The sequence below is a fragment of the Oncorhynchus mykiss genome, chromosome 18 (genome assembly GCF_057628025.1).
Source record: "Oncorhynchus mykiss isolate SJ-2025 chromosome 18, ASM5762802v1, whole genome shotgun sequence".
In the NCBI taxonomy this organism is placed as follows: Eukaryota; Metazoa; Chordata; class Actinopteri; order Salmoniformes; family Salmonidae; genus Oncorhynchus; species Oncorhynchus mykiss.
This window is the reverse complement of record NC_143039.1, coordinates 68,930,456-68,951,146: the sequence shown is the minus strand read 5'-3', so window position 1 is coordinate 68,951,146 and position 20,691 is coordinate 68,930,456. Positions and strand designations below refer to the sequence as shown.

At 43.6% G+C, this 20,691-nt stretch overlaps 1 protein-coding gene across 4 annotated transcripts in view; it reads left to right on the top strand.

Annotated features, from left to right (window-relative positions):
* The window catches only part of elp2 (elongator acetyltransferase complex subunit 2), a 54,141-nt gene that overhangs the window by 998 nt on the left and 32,452 nt on the right, over positions 1–20,691 (top strand). For all 4 annotated transcript variants that reach the window (XR_016488608.1, XM_036953440.2, XM_090209222.1 and 1 more), the window contains exons 4-10: positions 55–196; positions 2,706–2,783; positions 3,016–3,080; positions 3,222–3,288; positions 8,417–8,560; positions 8,950–9,045; positions 9,387–9,487. Coding sequence is in view for 3 of the 4 variants with exons in the window: in XM_036953440.2 (XP_036809335.2) it covers positions 55–196; positions 2,706–2,783; positions 3,016–3,080; positions 3,222–3,288; positions 8,417–8,560; positions 8,950–9,045; positions 9,387–9,487 (693 nt within the window). In the remaining variant the exon portion in view is untranslated. The remainder of the gene's footprint in view (positions 1–54; positions 197–2,705; positions 2,784–3,015; positions 3,081–3,221; positions 3,289–8,416; positions 8,561–8,949; positions 9,046–9,386; positions 9,488–20,691) is intronic.

Genomic DNA, 20,691 nt, shown 5'->3' with positions numbered 1-20,691 from the left:
CTAATATTGGTCCTTTCTAAGGCATATGTTTTGTGTTTGTGCCCCCTGCCCCAGTTTAAACAGTATGTTGAGTGTGTTGGGCATACTGGACCAGTGTGTGCTGTGGATGCCATCCACCTGGACAACAATAAGCTACTCATTGCCTCCACAGCCTCCGACTCCACTGTAAAACTATGGCTCTACACTGGGAGTAAAGGTAAGGGAAGCGTTTTTTGTCTCAGCGATAGACAAGTGTCCTGTCCAGCGGGTGTACTTGTACATCAAGTTGCCTCACGCTACAGGAACAGGAGATGAAACTAACTCTGGCAAGGCTACTTTACTTAGTTTTTTTGTGTGACATGGAACAGGTAAAGGAACTCTTTAGGACAGTCAGATTAGGTAAGGCAATCAGATCAGTGATGTTGGCCTTTGGACCTGCTTTTGACCAGGGCTCATAGGCCACCTCAGTAGTACTCTCAAGTAGTGATGGGGCGGCAGGGTAGCCTAGTGGTTAGAGTGTTGGACTAGTAACCGGAAGGTTGCGAGTTCAAACCCCCGAGCTGACACGGTACAAATCTGTCGTTCTGCCCCTGAAATTCTTATTAACTGTCTGTTCAGGGGCATAAGATTTGTTCTTGCCTAGTTAAATAAAGATAAAAATAAATAAAAAAGTACCCTGTCTCAACATGATTAGGTTACAAATGCCCACAATGTTAGCCAAAAAAGTCAGCTTATTTTATTTGAGACAGAGCGACGTGAGGTGGTAGGGTGAAGTTGCCCCTAGAAGTTGCCCCTAGACGCTGATCGTGGGTCAATTTAAAATAAAAATGTTATTTGTCACATGCTTCGTAAACAACAGGTGTAGACTAACAGTGAAATGCTTACTTACTTACTTGAAATCCTTTCCAACAATGCAGAGTTGAAGATAAATATTACAAACATTTAAATAGTGACACGAGGAATAAATACACGGTGAATAACAATAACGAGTAAAAAATAAAATGGTTAAATACAGGGAGTACAAGTACTGGGTTGATGTGCAGGGGTATGAGGTGGCTATATACGTATATATAGGGGTGAAGTGACTAGGCAACAGGATCCATAATAGACTGAGCTGTATCAGCAGTGTATGTGGAGCAGTAGTGTATGTGGTGAAAGTGTATGTGTGGCGTGAGTATGCATGTGTGCGAGTGTTTTGTGTGTGTGGGGGTAGAGTCCAGTGTGTGTACATAGTCAAGTGCAAGAGTTAATAAAAAAATAAAGGGTCAATGCAGGTAGTCCGGGTAACTATTTGGTTCGGTATTTAGCAGTCTTATGGCTTGGGTGGCTGGAGTCCATGACCATTTTTAAGGCCTTCCTCTGACATCGCCTGGTCCACAACTCCTGGATGGCAGGGAGCTTGGGCCCAGTGATGTAACTTAACTGATCCCCCTCTCCCCAATCACCAATGTAGATGCATGTTCCCCAATAATGGATAAGGTTAGGATTGGATGAGGAAAGATGATCCTAGACCTGTACCTAGGGGAAACTTCACCACGAAGCAAGAGAGACATCTGTGAGTTAATCTGTGCTGAATTTTCCAGCTAGCCTGACATCTGCTGCTATGCTGTGGTAGCACAGACAACAGTCTGGTCATTTGAATCACAGCGTTTAATGAGTCATCACTTATCAGGTCTGATATTGTACTGATCTATTGTTACCGGTGTGGTTTCCACTCTATCATGACACCAGGATTGTATCAGGACATGGTTTGGTATCAAGGATATTATGCCGGTTCGTATTCATTAGTGCACAAGACATGGTGTCTAGTGAATACGACCCGGGATCACTCTGTTGTTTGCGTCCCAAATGGTACCCCGTTCCCTATATAGTGCACTACATTTGACCAGAGCCCTAGGGTGCCATTTGGGATGCTGGGATGTCATTATATTCACTGGACTGTTCTCTTCTCATCCTTATAAGTTCTAGGAGTGGAGGAAGGAGGATGAAGAGAATAGTGTGGGGGGGGGGGGGGTTACTGTAAATTAGCTGCTATCATCTTCCTCTTCTTTGATGATATTTCATAATAAAATCAGGCCCTATTCATTTTGATGTGAGTTTCTTGTCAGGTCAAAGTTAAAGTCATTTCCATGTATCTCAGTATCAGTGCTGTTTTCATTTGAGATCTGTCCCTGGTGGCGACATGTTGTTTCCTTTGTAGCGTTGGTGTTTTTTTCCCTCTCTGGGTGTTAGTGGGTGTGGGGGGAAGCGAACGCTGATGTTACGTGACAGTCATGGAGATGGCCGTGTAGCCAAATGCTACTCTTTTTCCCTACAGAGTGCATTACTTTGACCAGATTGTTTTGGGCCCCGGTCAAAAGTAGTGCACTATATAGGGAATAGGGTGATATTTGGGACACTGGCTGGGTCTGTCCTCAAGGCATGTTGTCTGATGTAGCCCAGCTGGAGCTCTGCTACAAGTATGTGTTGCTAGTGCTAGCTAGTACCTGGAAGACCCCTGGGTTTCTGGGGAAAGGAGAGAAGTTCAATATGTCATCCTTTGACAAATGTCTCTGCAGCTAGCATCAATGGAACTATCCTGGCTATTAGCCATCTCACCTCTCTAGAATAAGTTAATGAAATCATCTCGGAACAGTTGATTTATGGAACCCAATGATTTTTCATAATTTTTATGCCCTATTATTAAGGCAAATTTTTCTGTATTTATTTTTCCTCTTTCTATGAAGCGGAGTGCACCCATACCATATCCTTTGGGAGCGGGTTTATGATGGATGTCTCGCTAGCGTGGTTGCCAGGCAGCAGAGGTAAGCTGTTTCCACAGCAGCAGTGAACCCTCCACACCTCAGATCATCTTGAAGTGTTCCGCATGTCATCTCGACTACCTTTCACATGCCTGTTCCTTTTGATGCTTTGTCCGCCCCCCCTTCCTCCCCTCCACTCAATCTGTCTTAAAAACATGAGGCACATGCAAAATGTGTTATTATGCGGTCTGACTTCAGTAAGCGTGGCAGGACTAACACACTACACTCATTGCAGTTCCCATACTTGCCTGCGGGGGCGACGATTGCAGAATCCATTTGTATGCACAGTGCAATGGACAGGTAAGCTCAAGTAGCTGACTATATGGGCCAACAAATAAAGGTCATGTTAACATGAATACATTTAGTATGTTGGGTTAACGATGTTTAAACATATTTATTGACATTGATGCCGACCTTCTTCTTTCCCTGTGTCTCTGACAGTTCAGGAAAGTCCTCTCCTTGCAAGGGCATGAGGATTGGATCCGTGGTGTGGAGTGGGCCTGTGTAGGTGAGGACCGCACCACTGTTTTAAAAATCTGTTTCTTCATTGCCTTGTTTTATCTGGTGTGACTTACATAAATCTGACAAATAATCAGATAGTTTGACAAAATGGATTTGTGGTATAATCTGTATGTCCTGCTGGCTAGTTAGGTACAGGTGGTTGTGTAACCCTGCTGACTAGTTAGGTACAGGTGGTTGTGTCACCCTGCTGACTAGTTAGGTACAGGTGGTTGTGTCACCCTGCTGACTAGTTAGGTACAGGTGGTTGTGTAACCCTGCTGACTAGTTAGGTACAGGTGGTTGTGTAACCCTGCTGACTAGTTAGGTACAGGTGGTTGTGTCACCCTGCTGGCTAGTTAGGTACAGGTGGTTGTGTCACCCTGCTGGCTAGTTAGGTACAGGTGGTTGTGTAACCCTGCTGACTAGTTAGGTACAGGTGGTTGTGTCACCCTGCTGACTAGTTAGGTACAGGTGGTTGTGTAACCCTGCTGACTAGTTAGGTACAGGTGGTTGTGTCACCCTGCTGACTAGGTAGGTACAGGTGGTTGTGTCACCCTGCTGACTAGTTAGGTACAGGTGGTTGTGTCACCCTGCTGACTAGTTAGGTACAGGTGGTTGTGTAACCCTGCTGACTAGTTAGGTACAGGTGGTTGTGTAACCCTGCTGACTAGTTAGGTACAGGTGGTTGTGTCACCCTGCTGACTAGTTAGGTACAGGTGGTTGTGTAACCCTGCTGACTAGTTAGGTACAGGTGGTTGTGTAACCCTGCTGACTAGTTAGGTACAGGTGGTTGTGTCACCCTGCTGACTAGTTAGGTACAGGTGGTTGTGTCACCCTGCTGGCTAGTTAGGTACAGGTGGTTGTGTAACCCTGCTGACTAGTTAGGTACAGGTGGTTGTGTCACCCTGCTGGCTAGTTAGGTACAGGTGGTTGTGTCACCCTGCTGACTAGTTAGGTACAGGTGGTTGTGTAACCCTGCTGACTAGGTAGGTACAGGTGGTTGTGTAACTCTGCTGACTAGTTAGGTACAGGTGGTTGTGTAACCCTGCTGACTAGTTAGGTACAGGTGGTTGTGTAACCCTGCTGACTAGTTAGGTACAGGTGGTTGTGTAACCCTGCTGACTAGTTAGGTACAGGTGGTTGTGTAACCCTGCTGGCTAGTTAGGTACAGGTGGTTGTGTCACCCTGCTGGCTAGTTAGGTACAGGTGGTTGTGTCACCCTGCTGACTAGTTAGGTACAGGTGGTTGTGTAACCCTGCTGGCTAGTTAGGTACAGGTGGTTGTGTCACCCTGCTGACTAGTTAGGTACAGGTGGTTGTGTCACCCTGCTGGCTAGTTAGGTACAGGTGGTTGTGTCACCCTGCTGACTAGTTAGGTACAGGTGGTTGTGTAACCCTGCTGGCTAGTTAGGTACAGGTGGTTGTGTAACCCTGCTGACTAGTTAGGTACAGGTGGTTGTGTCACCCTGCTGGCTAGTTAGGTACAGGTGGTTGTGTCACCCTGCTGACTAGGTAGGTACAGGTGGTTGTGTCACCCTGCTGGCTAGTTAGGTACAGGTGGTTGTGTCACCCTGCTGGCTAGTTAGGTACAGGTGGTTGTGTCACCCTGCTGGCTAGTTAGGTACAGGTGGTTGTGTCACCCTGCTGGCTAGTTAGGTACAGGTGGTTGTGTCACCCTGCTGGCTAGTTAGGTACAGGTGGTTGTGTCACCCTGCTGACTAGTTAGGTACAGGTGGTTGTGTCACCCTGCTGACTAGTTAGGTACAGGTGGTTGTGTCACCCTGCTGGCTAGTTAGGTACAGGTGGTTGTGTCACCCTGCTGGCTAGTTAGGTACAGGTGGTTGTGTAACCTTGCTGACTAGTTAGGTACAGGTGGTTGTGTCACCCTGCTGGCTAGTTAGGTACAGGTGGTTGTGTAACCCTGCTGGCTAGTTAGGTACAGGTGGTTGTGTCACCCTGCTGACTAGGTAGGAAACAGGTGGTTGTGTAACCCTGCTGACTAGTTAGGTACAGGTGGTTGTGTCACCCTGCTGACTAGTTAGGTACAGGTGGTTGTGTAACTCTGCTGACTAGGTAGGTACAGGTGGTTGTGTAACCCTGCTGACTAGTTAGGTACAGGTGGTTGTGTCACCCTGCTGACTAGTTAGGTACAGGTGGTTGTGTCACCCTGCTGACTAGTTAGGTACAGGTGGTTGTGTAACCCTGCTGACTAGTTAGGTACAGGTGGTTGTGTCACCCTGCTGACTAGTTAGGTACAGGTGGTTGTGTCACCCTGCTGACTAGTTAGGTACAGGTGGTTGTGTAACCCTGCTGACTAGTTAGGTACAGGTGGTTGTGTCACCCTGCTGACTAGGTAGGTACAGGTGGTTGTGTAAACCACTCCAGAGGTACTCCAGCAGTGCTCTGTTCAGGGCTACATCATAAATGGCTGCATGTATCACTGTATGTATCACTGTATGCCCTTTATATAGTGTGTTACTTTTGATCAGAGTCCTATTTATTAATTATTTTATTTCACCTTTATTTAACTAGGCCAGTCAAGAACAAATTCTTATTTTACAATGGTGGCGTGCCAAACCTTCCCCTGCCCCGGCCAAACCTGCCCCGGCCAAACCTTCCCCTGCCCCGGCCAAACCTTCCCCTGCCCCGGCCAAACCTTCCCCTGCCCCGGCCAAACCTTCCCCTGCCCCGGCCAAACCTTCCCCTGCCCCGGACGAACCTTCCCCTGCCCCGGCCAAACCTTCCCCTGCCCCGGACGACTCTGGGACAATTTTGCGCCGCCCTATGGGACTCCCGATCACGGCCAGTTGCGATACAGCCTGGATTCAAACCAGGGTCTGTAGTGACGCCTCTAGCATTGAGGTGCAGTGCCTTAGACCGCTGCGCCACTCGGGAGCCCTATTGGGCCGGGTCAAAAGTAGTGCACAGGGTGCCATTTGGGATGCACCCCAGGGTTTGTAAAAGCTATTCCATCTCCTTCACCGACCCTCATCACTAGACTCATCCCACTCAGTTGATGACTTACTCCAAGCTGGTCGGCCAGTATTGGCAGAGACACAGTGTGTCCCAAATGGCACCAAATTCCCTACATAGTGCACTATTTTTAACCAGAGACTCTGATCGAAAGTAGTGCACTATATAGGGAATAGGGTGCCGTTTGGGATGCTGTCAGAGATTAATTTATATGCACCAGCCCCACAGGCAGGGTAAAATTGCTCTCCACCTTAAAAGGGTAAAAGAAAATGAAAATGTGTCCTTTTATGACTGGGACGTCTGTTTAATTAGATTTCACTTTTGTAGACGGACGTCTTTCCATAATGCATGAAACGGCTGCAGCAGAGCCCAGTCAATGCTTTATTTCTCCCCCCTCTCTCAGATACACTGTATCCTTCAAGCAGCTATTTCCACAGCCCTGTCTTTTGAGATCAGTCTTTTTCATTCCAGCCCTTGTTAGGACATGGTTCAGCCAATGTTCTGACATTTTGTGGTGACTAAAGGTCCCCCCCCCTCTCGTCACAGGAGTAAAGGTATTAGCCCTGGTGTCCTGGCCCCCTCATACTACCATGGCCATCTAATCACCCCGTTTCTTTCAACTTTTCTCCTCGCTCTCTTCTCCAGGTAGTCGTAGTTGGAAAAAGAGTGGTTAACTGCCTTGTTCAGGGGCAGAAAGACAGATTTTTACCTTGTCAGCTCAGGGATTCGATCTTGCAACCATTCGGTTACTAGTCCAACGCTCTAATGACTAGGCTACCTGCCACCCCCGGAATAAATAAAGGTTCAATTAATAAAAGTTAATAAATAAAGAATAAATAAATAAAGGTTAAAGGTTAATAAATAAAGAATAAATAAATAAAGGTTAAAGGTTAATAAATAAAGAATAAATAAATAAAGGTTAAAGGTTAATAAATAAAGGTTAAAGGTTAATAAATAAAGGTTAAAGGTTAATAAATAAAGGTTAAAGGTTAATAAATAAAGGTTCAAGGTTAATAAATAAAGGTTCAAGGTTAATAAATAAAGGTTCAAGGTTAATAAATAAAGGTTCAAGGTTAATAAATAAAGGTTCAAGGTTAATAAATAAAGGTTCAAGGTTAATAAATAAAGGTTCAAGGTTAATAAATAAAGGTTCAAGGTTAATCAATAAAGGTTCAAGGTTAATCAATAAAGGTTCAAGGTTAATCAATAAAGGTTCAAGGTTAATCAATAAAGGTTCAAGGTTAATCAATAAAGGTTCAAGGTTAATCAATAAAGGTTCAAGGTTAATCAATAAAGGTTCAAGGTTAATCAATAAAGGTTCAAGGTTAATCAATAAAGGTTCAAGGTTAATCAATAAAGGTTCAAGGTTAATCAATAAAGGTTCAAGGTTAATCAATAAAGGTTCAAGGTTAATCAATAAAGGTTCAAGGTTAATCAATAAAGGTTCAAGGTTAATCAATAAAGGTTCAAGGTTAATCAATAAAGGTTCAAGGTTAATCAATAAAGGTTCAAGGTTAATCAATAAAGGTTCAAGGTTAATCAATAAAGGTTCAAGGTTAATCAATAAAGGTTCAAGGTTAATCAATAAAGGTTCAAGGTTAATCAATAAAGGTTCAAGGTTAATCAATAAAGGTTCAAGGTTAATCAATAAAGGTTCAAGGTTAATCAATAAAGGTTCAAGGTTAATCAATAAAGGTTCAAGGTTAATCAATAAAGGTTCAAGGTTAATCAATAAAGGTTCAAGGTTAATCAATAAAGGTTCAAGGTTAATCAATAAAGGTTCAAGGTTAATCAATAAAGGTTCAAGGTTAATCAATAAAGGTTCAAGGTTAATCAATAAAGGTTCAAGGTTAATCAATAAAGGTTCAAGGTTAATCAATAAAGGTTAAAGGTTAATAAATAAAGGTTAAAGGTTAATAAATAAAGGTTAATAAATAAAGGTTAATAAATAAAGGTTAATAAATAAAGGTTAATAAATAAAGGTTAATAAATAAAGGTTAAAGGTTAATAAATATAGGTTAAAGGTTAATAAATATAGGTTAAAGGTTAATAAATATAGGTTAAAGGTTAATAAATAAAGGTTAAAGGTTAATAAATATAGGTTAAAGGTTAATAAATAAAGGTTAAATTAAAATCAACTAATGTCTACCTCCATGCTGGCAGACGGGGATCTGTTACTGGCCAGCTGTGCTCAGGATTGTCTGATCCGGGTTTGGAGGCTGGTTGCCAAGTCTAGGACGAAGAGAAACGAGCAGGAAGAACGCACCATTAGGATGTCTGAAGATGTCTTTACACTGACACAGAACGGTGAGCAGACAGCATCAGGTTTCATTAGAAAAATGTGTTGATTTAGAATTATTAAAAATGAATGATTAAATCAAAACTTCAGGTTTGAGTCACTTTCACAGTCTGTTTCAATGTCTGTCTAGCAAGAAGAATCAAGAATCACGTGATCATTAATGTGAATGTCATCATTGTTGATGTTCGTTGAATTGATGCCTTTATATTTAAATGTATTTTAAATGTCGTTATTTTAATCGGGGGAAATTTGTATTGTTTGATCCTTGGCAACAACCGTACAATTCTAAAACATGCCTTTTAACTGAATAAGTTATCACACAAATGTGGATGGAGTTTGTGATTGTACAATCATACCGTTCGACTTTAGATTCATGCATGTTGTCTTTTTGCCCCAGATGCGTCCTCAGCATTTGCAGTGACGCTAGAGTCAGTCCTTGCCGGCCACGAGAACAAGGTCTATGGAGTCCACTGGCAGCCCCCTGTCATCAAAGGTACTTTACTGTCAACCTATACGCCATTTGTTCCCCAGATCACACTTGACTTATTTCACTGTGATGTGGAGGTGTCATACTAAATGATTTCATGGGGATGGAGGGAGAGTGATTTGTTCCACACGCCCATGACATCAGAAAGGGTGAACCCTGAACTCTTTTAATAGTTCACATCACTCACTGTCTGTCCGCTGCGGTACTTTCATGATGTTTTTATCCATCCAACCCGCGTTGCTGTATTGTGGCTCCGAGGAAGACGTTTCTCCTAGGTACAGTTTAGCATCATGGGGCGATTTCACTACTGTGTTCCTTCATTGTGAAGCTCTTTGTCTCCCCTACAGGTGGCGACCAGCACCAGGCTCTGAGCCTGCTCTCTGCTTCCATGGACAAGACCATGATCCTGTGGGCTCAGGAGGAAGGCTCAGGGGTGTGGGTGGAGCAGGTCAGTGTCTACTTCTGGTTGTGTCCCAAACAGCACCCTGTTCCCCATAGGGCACTACTTTGGTCTCTGATCTTAATAGGGTGGCGCTCATATATATACAGTGTTGTAACAATGTACAAATGGTTAAAGAACACAAGGGAAAATAAATAAGCATAAATATGGGTTGTGTATTTACAATGGTGTTTGTTCTTCACTGGTTGCCCTTTTCTTGTGGCAACTAGTCACAAATCTTGCTGCTGTGATGGCACACTGTGGAATTTCCCCCAGTAGATATGGGAGTTTATCAAAATTGGATTTGTTTTCGAATTCTTTGTGGATCTGTGTAATCTGAGGGAAATATGTATCTCTAATATGGTCATACGTTGGACAGGAGGTTAGGAAGTGCAGCTCAGTTTCAACCTCATTTTGTGGGCAGTGTGCACATAGCCTGTCTTCTCTTGAGAGCCATGTCTGCCTACAGCGGCCTTTCTCAATAGCAAGGTTATGCTCACTAAGTCTGTACATAGTCAAAGCTTTCCTTAATTTTGGGTCAGTCACAGTGGTCAGGTATTCTGCCGCTGTGTACTCTGAAGGTTTGGGAATCGCTTCCTTTTAGGTGGTTATAGAATTTAACGGCTCTTTTCTGGATTTTGATAATTAGTGGGTATCGGCCTAATTCTGCTCTGCATGCATTATTTGGTGTTCTACGTTGTACACGGAGGATATTTTTGCAGAATTCTGCGTGCAGAGTCTCAATTTGGTGTTTGTCCCATTTTGTGAAGTCTTGGTTGGTGAGCGGACCCCAGACCTCACAACCGTAAAGGGCAATGGGCTCTATGACTGATTCAAGTATTTTTAGCCAAATCCTAATTGGTATGTTGAAATCTATGTTCCTTTTGATGGCATAGAATGCCCTTCTTGCCTTGTCTCTCAGATCGTTCACAGCTTTGTGGAAGTTACCTGTGGCGCTGATGTTTAGGCCAAGGTATGTATAGTTTTTTGTGTGCTCTAGGGCAACAGTGTCTAGATGGAATTTGTATTTGTGGTCCTGGTGACTGGACCTTTTTTGGAACACCATTATTTTGGTCTTACTGAGATTTACTGTCAGGGCCCAGGTCTGACAGAATCTGTGCATAAGATCTAGGTGCTGCTGTAGGCCCTCCTTGGTTGGTGACAGAAGCACCAGATCATCAGCAAACAGCAGACATTTGACTTCGGATTCTAGTAGGGTGAGGCCGGGTGCTGCAGACTTTTCTAGTGCCCACGCCAGTTTGTTGATATATATATTGAAGAGGGTGGGGCTTAAGCTGCATCCCTGTCTCACCCCACAACCCTGTGTGAAGAAATGTGTGTTTTTTGCCAATTTTAACCGCACACTTGTTGTTTGTGTACATGGATTTTATAATTTGTCGTATGTTTTACCCCCAACACCACTTTCCATCAGTTTGTATAGCAGACCCTCATGCCAAATTGAGTCGAAGGCTTTTTTGAAATCAACAAAGCATGAGAAGACTTTGCCTTTGTTTTGGTTTGTTTGGTTGTCAATTAGGGTGTGCAGGGTGAATACATGGTCTGTTGTACGGTAATTTGGTAAAAAGCCAATTTGACATTTGCTCAGTAAATTGTTTTCATTGAGGAAATGTACGAGTCTGCTGTTAATGATAATGCAGAGGATTTTCCCAAGGTTACGGTTGACGCATTTTCCACGGTAGTTATTGGGGTCAAATTTGTCTCCACTTTTGTGGATTGGGGTGATCAGTCCTTGGTTCCAAATATTGGGGAAGATGCCAGAGCTAAGGATTATGTTAAAGAGTTTTAGTATAGCCAATTGGAATTTGTTGTCTGTTCATTTGATCATTTCATTGAGGATACCATCAACACCACAGGCCTTTTTGGGTTGGAGGGTTTTTATTTTGTCCTGTAACTCATTCAATGTAATTGGAGAATCCAGTGGGTTCTGGTAGTCTTTAATAGTTGATTCTAAGATCTGTATTTGATCATGTATATGTTTTGTTATAGAGCCAAAAAGATTGGAGAAGTGGTTTACCCATACATCTCCATTTTGGATAGATAATTCTTTGTGTTGTTTGTTTAGTGTTTTCCAATTTTCCCAGAAGTGGTTAGTCTATGGATTCTTCAATTACATTGAGCTGATTTCTGACATGCTGTTCCTTCTTTTTCCGTAGTGAATTTCTGTATTGTTTTAGTGATTCACCATAGTGAAGGCGTAGACTCAGGTTTTCCAGGTCTCTATGTTTTTGGTTGGACAGGTTTCTCAATTTCTTTCTTAGATTTTTGCATTCTTCATCAAACCATTTGTCATTGTTGTTAATTTTCTTCGGTTTTCTATTTGAGATTTTTAGATTTGATAGGGAAGCTGAGAGGTCAAATATACTGTTCAGATTTTCTACTGCCAAGTTTACACCTTCACTATTACAGTGGGACGTTTTACCCAGGAAGTTGTCTAAAAGGGATTGAATTTGTTGTTGCCTAATTGTTTTTTGGTAGGTTTCCAAACTGCATTCCTTCCATCTATAGCATTTCTCAATGTTACTCAGTTCCTTTGGCTTTGATGCCTGTCTCTCTCTCTCTCTCTCTCTCTCTCTCTCTCTGTGTCTCTCTGTCTGGGTGTCTCTCTGTGTGTGTGTGTGTGTCTCTGTCTGTCGGTCTCTCTCGGCTTTTGTCTCTCTCAGAACATCTGCTGTTTCTCTGTGCTGGGCTAAATTTAACAGAAGTGTGGAAGATGTGAGTTCCTCCCCATCTGCCCCTGAGTTTCAGGAGTGTTGAATTCTGGGAGAGACCTTATATAACCTGTCTTCTCCTCCTCCACTCTTAACATCTCCTCTGAAATCAATAGATGACTATGCTACTACAAAGGACATAGTTGACTTTATCACCAGAATCATGCTTAAGTCCCAATGTCAGAGAGAACATTGCAGAGCTCTACTGTACGACTATTTGGCTTGCATATGTGCCTAAATATTTAGCTGTGCGTTTCCCTTTAAGAGCACCAGTATACCTAGAATAATGAAGGATTCTAGCTTTATTACCTCAAATATTTTGTATTGTGTTCCCAAATTCTTTTGTGTGTGTGCCTACATTTTTCAACTTAGGCACACATGTGCTCCTTGTAAAAAAACAAGTCAGCGTAGAGCTCTGCTTTGTAGCATGGCTAGATAGTGATGACCCCCCCTCACTGGCTATCAGCCTAAAAGCAGGCCTTGGCCCATATTCATAAAGCATCTCATCTTAGGAGTGCTGATCTACGATCAGGTCCACCTTGTCCTTGTAATCTTATTCATTTTAATCAAAAATGCTAAACTGATCCTAGATCAGCACTCAGTCTAAGACACTTTGAATATAGGGCCAGGCCCTCACCCCAATCCAACCTGAACAGGGTTTTGAGTGGCACTCTCGGAGAGGAAGATGACATGATGGAAGGATAACAGTCTACAGGTGATCGATCAATCGATCTTGGCGTTTGCGTGTACAGTGGCAGAAATTCAGTTCTCCACTCTGACACCAGGAGACTGATAAGGATCTGCAACAAAGTTTAAAAATTGTTCCAGGCTCCTATTCTTGACGTTAATTAGAACAAGGTCGTCAATCGAAGGAAAGAGCAGCAGCAGCAGGTCTCTGGAAAAGACAACATGGCTCCTCTGGCCAGGGCTTTGACACAGCAAGGCAGAAGGAATACACACCTGGAATAGCTCCTGTCTTTGTTCAGTGTGAAAGTGCATAAGATATGTGAACAGTTAATTTTTTTCCCCCTGATTTTTCAAACGGGGAAAACCTTACAAAGGAAGCCAACGTCTGTTATTGTACACGTCAATGATTGACATCTAATTGCAGATTTCTTCCTCCCCACTGTGCTCACATCCAGTGGAAAGCTCGATAGGTGTAATTCACATTAATAATACTCTTTTGTCAAAGGACATTACAATCTCAAAAACCCCACACTTAAAAAGTGCTGGGCAAAGTCCAGGTTAATGGAAGCGCACAGAGAGTGGGGAGAGTTTTGTCACTGTTATCAATGACACATTCACAATTGGGATAGATTACATTGCTAAGGCCTTTCACATGTCCTGTCTGCACCAGAAGGATGCATATCCCTTGCTATACTGAACCAAAATATAAAGGCAACATGTAAAATGTTGGTCCCATGTTTCATGAGCTGAAAATAAAGATCCCAGAATTCTTCCATGCGCACAGAAAGCTTATTTTTCTCAAGTTTTGTGCACAAATTTGTTTACCTCCCTGTTAGTGAGCATTTCTCCTTTGCCAAGATAATCCATCCACCTGACTGGTGTGGCATATCAAGAAGCTGATTAAACAGCATGATCATTACACAGGTGCACCTTGTGATGGGGACAATAAAAGGCCTCTCTAAAATGTGCAGTTTTGTCACACAACACAATGCCACAGATGTTTCAAGTTTTTGAGGCAGCGTGCAATTGGTATACTGACTGCAGGAATGTCCACCAGAGCTGTTGCCACAGAAGTGAATGTTCGTTTCTCGTCCATAAGCCGTTTAAGATAATTTGGCAGTATGTCCATAACCGTAGACCATGTGTAACCAAGCCAGCCCAGGACCTCCACATCCGACTTCTTCACCTGTGGGATCGTCTGAGACCAGTCCCCAGACAGCTGATGAAACTGAGGAGTATTTCTGTCTGTAATAACGCCCTTTTGTGGGGAAAAATTAATTCTGAGTGGGTGGGTCTGGCTGCCAAGTGGCTGGGCCTGGCTGCCAAGTGGGTGGGCCTGGCTGCCAAGTGGGTGGGCCTGGCTGCCAAGTGGGTGGGCCTGGCTGCCAAGTGGGTGGGCCTGGCTGCCAAGTGGGTGGGCCTGGCTGCCTAGTGGGTGGGCCTGGCTGCCTAGTGGGTGGGCCTGGCTGCCTAGTGGGTGGGCCTGGCTCCCAATTGGGTGATCCTATGCCCTCCAAGGCTCATCCTGTCCAGTCATGTGAAATCCATAGATTAGGGACTAATACCATTTTTTCAATGGACTGATTTCATTATATTAACTAACTCAGTAAAATCATTGAAATTGTTGCATGTTGCGTTTATATATTTTTTTATTCAGTGTAGATCAGGTTCATGTTCAGTGAGGAGAAAATGTTTTTAAAAGGGAAGTGAAATGGGGGAGGAACAACCAGAACTTGTCTAATAAGAAACGCTTGTTTTCATTTTCCGTTATGAAAGGTTTTGCTATGGCGTTCCCTACTGAACACACCCCAGGACTTAAAGGCCCACTGAGCTTAGCCAGGCAGTACATGACCAACCTGGGCTACGTCTTAATTAACACCTTACCCCTACGTGATGATTAGAGTAATTGGTGAAATTTAGCGGAGGGTCTGGCGTAAATCACCAAGTACTAACGAGTCATACTGGTAATTAGGGACCGGGGAGGCCAATAGACCAGAGCATCCCTCCCTCCCTCAGATGTGTCTGTGTGTCTGTGTTTGTGTGTCTGTGTTTGTGTGTCTGTGTTTGTGTGTCTGTGTTTGTGTGTCTGTGTTTGTGTGTCTGTGTTTGTGTGTCTGTGTTTGTGTGTCTGTGTTTGTGTGTCTGTGTTTGTGTGTCTGTGTTCGTGTGTCTGTGTTCGTGTGTCTGTGTCTGTGTTTGTGTGTCTGTGTTCGTATGTCTGTGTCTGTGTTCATATGTCTGTGTCTGTGTTCGTATGTCTGTGTCTGTGTTCATATGTCTGTGTCTGTGTTCGTATGTCTATGTTCGTATGTCTGTGTCTATGTTCGTATGTCTGTGTCTATGTTCGTATGTCTGTGTCTATGTTCGTATGTCTGTGTCTATGTTCGTATGTCTGTGTCTGTCTCTATGTTCGTGTGTCTGTGTTCGTGTGTCTGTGTCTATGTTCTTATGTCTGTGTTTGTGTGTCTGTGTTCGTATGTCTGTGTCTGTGTTCGTATGTCTGTGTATGTGTTCGTGTGTCTGTGTGTCTGTGTTCGTGTGTCTGTGTTCGTGTGTCTGTGTCTATGTTCGTGTGTCTGTGTTTGTATGTCTGTGTCTGTGTTTGTGTCTGTGTCTGGGTTCGCGTGTGGGTTCGCGTGTCTGTGTGTGTTCGTATATCTGTGTTTGTGTGTCTGTCTGTGTTCGTATTTGTCTGTGTTCGTATTTGTCTGTGTTCGTATTTGTCTGTACGTGTGTTCTTTTTATTTTACTTAACCTTTATTTTGACGGGGAGTCAATGCTGAGACCAACACCTCTTGTCTTTGTGTATCCATCAACCAATCAAATCAAATTGTATGTCACATGCGCCAAATACAACAGGTGTCGACCTTACTGTGAAATTCTTACTTACAAGCCCCTAACCAACAGTGCAGTTCAAGAAAGAGTTAAGAAAATATTTACCAAATAAACTAAAGTAAAAAATACAATTATAAAGTAACACAATTACATAACAATAACGAGGCTATATACAGGGGGTACCACTACCGAGTCAATGTGTGGAGGTACAGTTTAGTCGAGGTCATTTGTACGTGTAGGTTAATGAATTAGTTTATCTAGTTGTCAAAAAGTGCTTTACAGGAACCGATCTAGACCCCAAAGAGCAAGCAGAGACAGTAGCATAGGCCAGGGAAAACTCCTTAGATGGAAGAAACCAATAGAGGACCTAGTTTTCCCTGGCCTATGCTACTGTCTCTGCTTGCTCTTTGGGGTCTAGATCGGTTCCTGTTTCATATAAACCTGTGGATGGTCAAAGCATCCCTTTACTGTACCGTATGGCCTTCTCATTGGTTTCCAGAACAACATCCTTCAGTCCCTCTCCCTCCTTTCTCTTGAATGAAATATGCCTCCCCCTCTTCTCTGTAGTTCTTGTACTGTTCCTCCCCCTCTATCCGCCTGCCAGCGATAAGACCCCGCGTCGCACCTCACATCCATATTGTTTTCCCTGCCTAACAAGACTGATGTCGTTTTTGTTGTGCCTCTGTGAATTTTGCATGATTCACGGCGGGGCTGTTGTGTGTGTAAAAAATCAATCGGGTTAATGTTGCATCGCTCTGTCCTCCCTCGTATCTCCTCGTCGTCTATCCCCTGAATGGCTGGGGAGATGGATCTCTCCTGGTCGTCTATCCCCTGAATGGCTGGGGAGATGGATCTCTCCTGGTCGTCTATCCCCTGAATGGCTGGGGAGATGGATCTCTCCTGGTCATCTATCCCCTGAATGGCTGGGGAGATGGATCTCTCCTGGTCGTCTATCCCCTGAATGGCTGGGGAGATGGATCTCTCCTGGTCGTCTATCCCCTGAATGGCTGGGGAGATGGATCTCTCCTGGTCGTCTATCCCCTGAATGGCTGGGGAGATGGATCTCTCCTGGTCGTCTATCCCCTGAATGGCTGGGGAGATGGATCTCTCCTGGTCGTCTATCCCCTGAATGGCTGGGGAGATGGATCTCTCCTGGTCGTCTATCCCCTGAATGGCTGGGGAGATGGATCTCTCCTGGTCGTCTATCCCCTGAATGGCTGGGGGAGATGGATCTCTCCTGGTCATCTATCCCCTGAATGGCTGGGGAGATGGATCTCTCCTGGTCGTCTATCCCCTGAATGGCTGGGGAGATGGATCTCTCCTGGTCGTCTATCCCCTGAATGGCTGGGGAGATGGATCTCTCCTGGTCGTCTATCCCCTGAATGGCTGGGGAGATGGATCTCTCCTGGTCGTCTATCCCCTGAATGGCTGGGGAGATGGATCTCTCCTGGTCGTCTATCCCCTGAATGGCTGGGGAGATGGATCTCTCCTGGTCGTCTATCCCCTGAATGGCTGGGGAGATGGATCTCTCCTGGTCGTCTATCCCCTGAATGGCTGGGGGAGATGGATCTCTCCTGGTCATCTATCCCCTGAATGGCTGGGGAGATGGATCTCTCCTGGTCGTCTATCCCCTGAATGGCTGGGGGAGATGGATCTCTCCTGGTCATTTATCACCTGAATGGCTGGGGGAGATGGGTCTCTCCTCCTCGTTGTCTATCCCCTGAATGGCTGGGGTAGATTGGTGCCACTCAAGTGAAAGCGGACATTTATAGCAGTTGTTAGTTCCGCCTTATCGCAGCCTTAGGATCAACAGAAATTTGTCTTTGAAGGTCATTGATGGCTGAGCCTCTAGGAGGGAGAATAATGAAGTTGGCACTAAAAACCTCCCTGTCAAGCTGCTGCTAAGGCCCCCAGGTTACATGTATCATTACGCTACAAGGAGAAGAAATTTGTAGGCCTAATGTTTGGTGAATGTTATTCAAATTTCAACCCAAAATCCAACTTGAATAGGACTAAGAGTATACCTGCTGCTGCTACTACTACTACTACTGCTTCTGCTACTAATACCACTACTACTACTCTCTCTCTTTATCCCTTCCTTCTCTCTTTAGCCCCTTCTCACTCACTCAATTCAATGGTCTTTATTGGCATGGAAACCTATGTTAAGTAGGTCATATACAAAAGTGAAATAAACAATAAAAATGAACAGTAAACATTACACTCACAGAAATTCCAAAATAATAAAGACATTAACAATGTCATTATGTGTTGTAACGATGTGCAAATAGTTAAAGTACAAAAGGGAAAATAAATATGGTTTGTATTTCCAATGGTGTTTGTTCTTCACTGGTTGCCCTTTTCTTGTGGCAACAGGTCACAAATCTTGCTTCTGTGATGGCACACTGGGATTTCACCCAGTCGATATGGGAGTTTATCAAAATCGGGTTTGTTTTCGAATTCTTTGTTTATCTCAGGGAAATATGTCTCTAATATGGTCATACATTTAACAGGAAATGCAGCTCAGGAAATGCAGCTCAGTTTCCACCTTATTTTGTGGGCAGCCTTTCTTCTCTTGAGAGCCAGGTCTGCCTACAGCAGCATTTCTCAATAGCAAGGCTATGGTCACTGAGTCTGTACATAGTCAAAGCTTTCCTTAAGTTTGGGTCAGTCATAGTGGTCAGGAAATCCCAGTGTGCCATCACAGCAGCAATATTTGTGACCTGTTGCCACAAGAAAAGGGCAACAAGTGAAGAACACACATAATTGAAAATTCTGCCACAGTGGTCAGGTATTCTGCCACAGTGTACTCTCTGTTTAGGGCCAAATAGCATTCTAGTTTGCTCTGTTTTTTTGTTAATTATTTCCGATGTGTCAACAAGTCATCCTCTCTCGCTCTCTATTTCTCTCTCTCTCTATTTCTCTCTCTCTCTCGCGCGCTTCATCCTCTCTCTCTCTCTCTCTCTCGCGCGCTTCATCCCCTCTCTCTCTTTCTCTCTCTCTCTCTCTTGCTTCGTCTCGCTCTCTCGCTCTCTCTCTCTCTCTCGCGCTCCATCCCCCCTCTCTCTCTCTCTCGCGCGCTTCAGCCCCCCTCTCTCTCTCTCTCTCGTGCTTCATCCCCCCTCTCGTGCTTCATCCCCTCTTTCTCTCTCTCTCTCGTGCTTCATCGTCTCTTTCTCTCTCTCTTGCTTCATCGTCTCTTTCTCTCTCTCTTGCTTCATCGTCTCTCTCTCGCTCTCTCTCTCTCGTGCTTCATCGCCTCTCTTTCTCTCTCTCTCTCGTGCTTCATCGTCTCTCTCTCTCTCGATTGGACTGGATCTCTTCCTTTGGGCCAGGTTTAGCTGCTAGGGTTCTGTAAAAGGGCATGCCCTTTGTTCCGGTAGGTTGAGTGGTGTGACCTGATGAGCAGCTCAATCGGTATAGGACCCAGGCTTTCATGAACTCTTCATGAACAAAGACTTAGGCCTAGTTGGATATGACAATATTGCAAGGTTCTTGTACATGTTTTCTTCATGTGTTATACTCTCAGGAGCAAATATTGAGTTTGAGGTAGTTGACACCTTTTTAGTGTTATCAGTTTGTATTTCTCGTTGTTTCTTTAATACTTGTATGTTTACTAGTGTGGTAGATGTTGCTGAGTGAAAGTTATTTCTCTGTTGCACTTTAATCCTTCTGCAAATGGCCCTGGTTACACAGCCGACAAAAGTGTTTTTAATGTAGGCTGTCTTGTTATTTTGATTTAGGTTTTTAAAATGGTTTTTAAAATGGTTTTCCCCTGGATATCACTGTCAGTTATTGTTAATTGGAAAATTACTTCATTGGGAAATTGTCCAAATTGGGGGTCCGTATTAATAAAGCGTCCTTAGAGCAGGAGTCCTGATCTAGAATTAGTTGAACCTTTTATTGACAGGTCTGTTCCTAGATCAGCACTCTTTTTGAATATGGGTGCTGATGATAGACTTACGACACCTGTGAAAAGAAAGTATTCTGTCTCTAGTTTATACACTGCACGTTGAACTACCAGTACATAACTTCTCTCTATATATAGATTTAATGAAATATAGATGTACATAAATGTACTGCAGCATTATTAAAGTGTGAAGCGGGTGGTTGTGATGTTGAAAGACCAGATTGTATTGTGTTCGCCGCAGGCCGATTTTTTGTCGACGCGGATGGTTGGGTGGGCCAGAACATAATTCAAATCATTTGTACCCTGCAAATTGATCACAACTAAGACCAAAAAGAGATGTATTTGAAAATAACATTCATTTCATAGCTTGATTACATCGAGACACAATCACATGTTTATTCATGGGGATATTTATGAAAATGTTTAGCTGAATTCCTGGTGGTGATAGGCTTTTTTTTTTGACTAAAAACAAAAATCCGATTTTAATTATTCTATTTTTTTACTAAATCACTGGCGGGGGCGCGTTTTGTCGACCCCTGATAGGTATTAGGATGCCATTTGAGACGTAACCTACTTGTATGGAGCAATTACATTCCCTGTTTAAAGGCTCTCCCACTCAAATCCAAGTCTAGTCTTAATGTGTTCTCGAGCCATGTGCTTTTTGGCGGCCATTTGTAATGTGATATGGAGCACTGGGACTGCTTTCATTATCGCATTAGAAGATACATGTATTCCCAAAACAACACCATTTATTTCCCTCTAATAATGAGTCTTCCAGCTTTGCATCATTTCATCTTCTGACTTGACTACCTGATTTATTTGTCACCCACCCTTTGCGCTTGAATGGTGTTTGTTAAGGAGAGATGGTTGGATGGAGAAAGAGTGGACATATAAAGTGCCTTCAGAAAGTATTCGCAACCCTTGACTTTTTACATATTTTGTTGTTACAGCCTGAATTTAACATGGATTCAATTTAGTTTTTGTCCCTGACCTACACACTATACACCATAATGTCTAAGTGGAATTATGTCTTTCGAAATGTTTACTAATTAACA